At 32.7% G+C, this 4,312-nt stretch overlaps 1 protein-coding gene across 1 annotated transcript in view; it reads right to left on the minus strand.

The window, feature by feature from the left end:
- LOC123011134 (DC-STAMP domain-containing protein 2-like) overlaps nt 1-1,076 on the minus strand; it is a 5,793-nt gene extending 4,717 nt beyond the window's left edge. Inside the window, exons 1-2 of the mRNA XM_044408445.1 lie at nt 660-1,076; nt 250-560 (exon numbers count right to left, since the gene is read on the minus strand). Coding sequence (XP_044264380.1) covers nt 250-560; nt 660-1,072 — 724 coding nt within the window. The 5' untranslated portion in view covers nt 1,073-1,076. The remainder of the gene's footprint in view (nt 1-249; nt 561-659) is intronic.
- Between the last annotated feature and the right edge of the window lie 3,236 nt (nt 1,077-4,312).

Raw genomic sequence — 4,312 nt, forward strand, 5'->3', positions numbered from 1 at the left:
ATAATTGTTTCCGAAAAACTGCAGTTTATGACTGTTAATGTAACTCTCATGTAACACTGATTAGTTTGACAAGTACTGTCATGGGTTTCCAAAAAATTACATAATTTAATGTGAATTTTTATGTTTTGTGACTTTTGTATATTTGAGTGCGCACATTAGGCGCAAGCCTCGTAAAGTTGTGTGAAACACAATGTATTTATTAGAGAATTTAAAAATTATTTTTTATGTAAGACTTTTGCAAAAACTTACAAATAGCCATTATAATTTTCTTGATTTTAAGCAGTATTTCCTTAATCTTTTTAATAATAACTTTAATCGTTTTTACCACCGACTTAATTGCGTCTTTGATGGCATAAAATGGCTTCTTAATCACTTCGATAATTTGCCTAACTGCCGATTTTAGTTGCTCTTGTCCACAAGCCATACTCTCGCTCAAAATTCCCATATTATTTAACGTATTTTTCGCTGGTCCAGTTATCGCCAAGATGAAAGCGTAGGCTAATAACGCCTGTCTGCCTCTTTTCGAGAAAAACTGTGGCAGTGTAAGGAATACAACGCATCTAAAACAAGCCACTTTAAACAATACGAACGACGTTCTGTCGTGACGTCTTAATTAGGTTTTAATTGTACGAATGCCTCTTTAGGCGTCTGCAATTTACCTGATGTAGCGGCTAAAAGCGAGGCCTAGCATCAGCACACTGCCGAAAATTGAGCACATCATTGTGGCCGTTGACAGTTTGAAGTTGAGTTGGACGACGAAGAACATGAAGAAGATGTAAGTTAAAACGAAACCACCAATAAAGCCTAGGATGCTCTTCACTATGTAGTTTTCGAAGGAGCCGTCGTGTTTTAGCTTGTAGAGGAATCGTTGAAATCTGGAGTTTTGGGGAAAAGAACAGCATTTTCTTATACGGAGGACGCAGTTTATGCGGCAATGACGGCATTTTTGACCCAGGGTCAAGCGTGGTGTTTCGTGGTGGAAGAGTTTCACCGCATCTGACTTTTCTTTGATCAGGTTTTTCTTAAGGCCATTTAGACTTAAGGCCTTGCAGAAGGCACGAAAATGCGCCATGGAATTAATTTTACAACTGACAGGTTTTGACAGGTACAATTTTCGTTCCTATGTATTTTATTTTATGCTTTGGCCATTAGCCATGCATAAGGTCAGGTCAGGTATAATTATAAATTCAAATGATCGCGCGGTACTTCTGGCCGTTCTAGCTTCCACTGTTCCTATACAGGGTGATTCAGTTAAAATAATCCATTAGACCCCTCTTGGCAGACAACCTATAATACACAAAGCAATTATTCCTTGATTCATATTCGAATTTTGACAGTTTCATGAATCGAAAAATATCGTTCTTTGATTCTCGATATTTTGAAAATTATATAAAGAGGCTTGTCCTGACTGATCTATCAACCCACAGCCTAAACCGCTGTAGACAGAAATTTCAAATTTTTACAGTAGATACCTTTTGTAACGTAGGCATCCAATAAGAAAGGATTTTTGGAAAATCAACCCTTAAGGGGGTTAAATGGGGTGGTGAATTCGAAGCTACATCCATGGAAATTGGTATTTAGGCTTTCGGTCAAAAAAAACACGTATTTTACCATTTTTGGAAATTTCACCCCCAAGGGGGTTGAACAAGGGTAAAAGGTCGTAAAATATCCGTATTTTTTTTAAAGTTAAATTCATGAAAATTGGTATTTGGGCTCTCAGTTAAAAACAAAAAAACACGTGTTTTAGGATTTTGGAAAATTTCATCCCCAAAGGGGTCAAACAAGGGATGAAAATTTGTATAAATATTTATAAATTCGTCATTTTTGAAGTTATATTTATGAAAATTGGGATTTGGGCTTTCGGTTGAAAATAAAGAAACACGTGTTTTACGATTTTTGAAAATTCCACCCTCAAGGGGGTTAAACAGGGATGACAATCTGTATTAAAATATGTCATTTATAAAGTTAAATCCTTGAAAATTTGTATTTAGGCTTTCGATTAAAAATCAAGTAATACATGTTTCAGGATTTTTGGAAATTTCACCCTTAAGGGGGTTGAACAAGGGTAAAACTTCGTAAAATATCCGTTTTTTAAAGTTAAATCTATGAAAATTGGTATTTGGGTGTTCAGTTAAAAACAAAATAGTACGTGTTTCAAGATTTTGGAGAATTCTATCCCTAAGGGGGTCAAATAAGGGATGAAAGTTTGTATAAATATGTATACAGGGTGTTTACAGTCTTGTCTTGTCAGTTGAAAACTGACCTAGTAATAGAAGAGTACAGAAATACTGTAACCGAGAAAAAACCTCACACAATTGTTATTATTAAGAATGCTATTAACCTCCAAAATATTGGTAGACGGTTTGAGGGTCACTGGAATTATTTTCTTGTCCAGATAATATTGTATTGTTGCAACAGATAAAAAAATCGTATCCATGACAATGAAAGAGAAAAGTCACTTCATAGTTTTGACACTGCTATCATTTGATCTGCTTTGGCTTTAGTTTTTATTAAAATTCGAAGATCTTCTGTTTAATCTCTTCCAGCGAAATGGTTTCCAACAGGTTTGATTCGTTTTTCTTATTTTTTTTCCAAATTTATGAATATGTATGACAAATATTAAAATAATAAATTGGTTGTCGTGATTATGATTTACGATGAAACACAAGGTAATGATACTAATGGCCATTGTTGCAGCCGAAGCAGCAGTTCTCAAACAAATAGTACCTATAAAATGAATTATAACGCATATAACATGAATTTTGTTTTAGATAGCGTATTAGTTTTCTTCTACCGTGAATATCATCTCATTTAAATTTCAACCCCAAGACTGTAAACACCCTGTATAGTTAAACATGGAATGAAAATTTGTATCAAAATTTGTCATTGTTAAGTAATATCCATGAAATTTGGTATTTGTAAAGAAATATGTGTTTCAATATTTTTAGAAATTCCACCCCCAAGAGGATTAAACATGGGAGTAAATTTGTATAAAAATTTGTCCATTTTGATATTATATTTATAAAAATTGTTATTGGGGCTTTCTATTTTAAAAATAAAGAAACGCATGTTTTAGGATTTTTGAAAATTTCACCCCCAAGAAGATCAAACAGGGGATGACAGTTTGTATTAAAAAAAATTGTCATTTTTGAAGTTATATCCAGTTTTATGTGGCCTGTTCCAGAGTGAGTGCCGCAAATTTTTTCACATAAATTGCAATTTTGACAAAAAAAATCGCATAACTAAAAGACAAAACAACATTTCGTACTGAAAATACGATCACATTTGTTATATTACTTTAATTTATATTAATTATATAAATATAAATATAACTGTTTGGTTCCATACTTTATATTCACCCTGTATGTATAGTATATAAAGAGGTTTTTAATTAGATTAACCTCAATGCATATTCGTAAGCCCCAAACAAAGAAGCAATCACAAATTCATCAAAAGTTTTACACATGTTAAAAATGTCGACTTTTATCCACCGAAGAAAAGCAAGCTAGGAATGGAGTGTCACAGTTTAAGAGGAAACCATTATCCCTTGAGATTAGACCTAAAATTTTACGGTTTTTAAATAAGTTATAAAAGACGGACTTTTTATTTTTACTACGAAGTTCATAATAAATTATGTGTTGCTATATTTTGTTAGTAAGTTTCTTAGCCCCTCTGCGTTTTAAAATAGTTGTGGATGTCAAACTACCACGCGAGCGAAGCCGCGAGCAACAGCTAGTTTTGAATAAAGGAAGTGCATAATGTATTATGTGTTGTCTGCCAAGAGGGGTCAGGTGGGTCATTTAAGCTGAATCACCCTGTATAGATACAATGTGTCCCCGGATAGGTGAAATGACTCTTGTAAAAGATAAAAAATTTAAATTTTGATTTTTGGGGGTTCAGCCCTGCTTGGTTAAAGACTAGTTTCTAACACAATTTTAGTTTAGAAAAAGTAAGTATGCCTTGGAAATTTTTAAATAAAATTATTTCACTGTATAGTAAAGTGCCATTTATGTGGTAAAAACAAAAAAAAGTTATGAAGAAAAGTTGTTTAAAACCATCGGCTAACTATTTATTTTTTTATGTTATTATAAATCAAACAATTTTATTAATTTATATTAATTATTATTATTTTCTGGAGGTAAATTATTAAAAAAAAAAACGCTTTCTTTCACCCAGTGAAGCCTTATTTATCTTTGCACAAGGTTACTTTCGATAAGGAAAATTGATATGACAGGGAAAATTATTGAATGGATATTATGTTCTTCCTATCGCTCAACGTTTTTAAGTATTTTTTCAATAACGACTTTTACAG

The sequence above is a fragment of the Tribolium madens genome, unplaced genomic scaffold (genome assembly GCF_015345945.1).
Source record: "Tribolium madens isolate multiple individuals breed KSU strain unplaced genomic scaffold, Tmad_KSU_1.1 Scaffold_91;HRSCAF=231;Tcas5.2_LG7, whole genome shotgun sequence".
NCBI lineage: Eukaryota > Metazoa > Arthropoda > Insecta > Coleoptera > Tenebrionidae > Tribolium > Tribolium madens.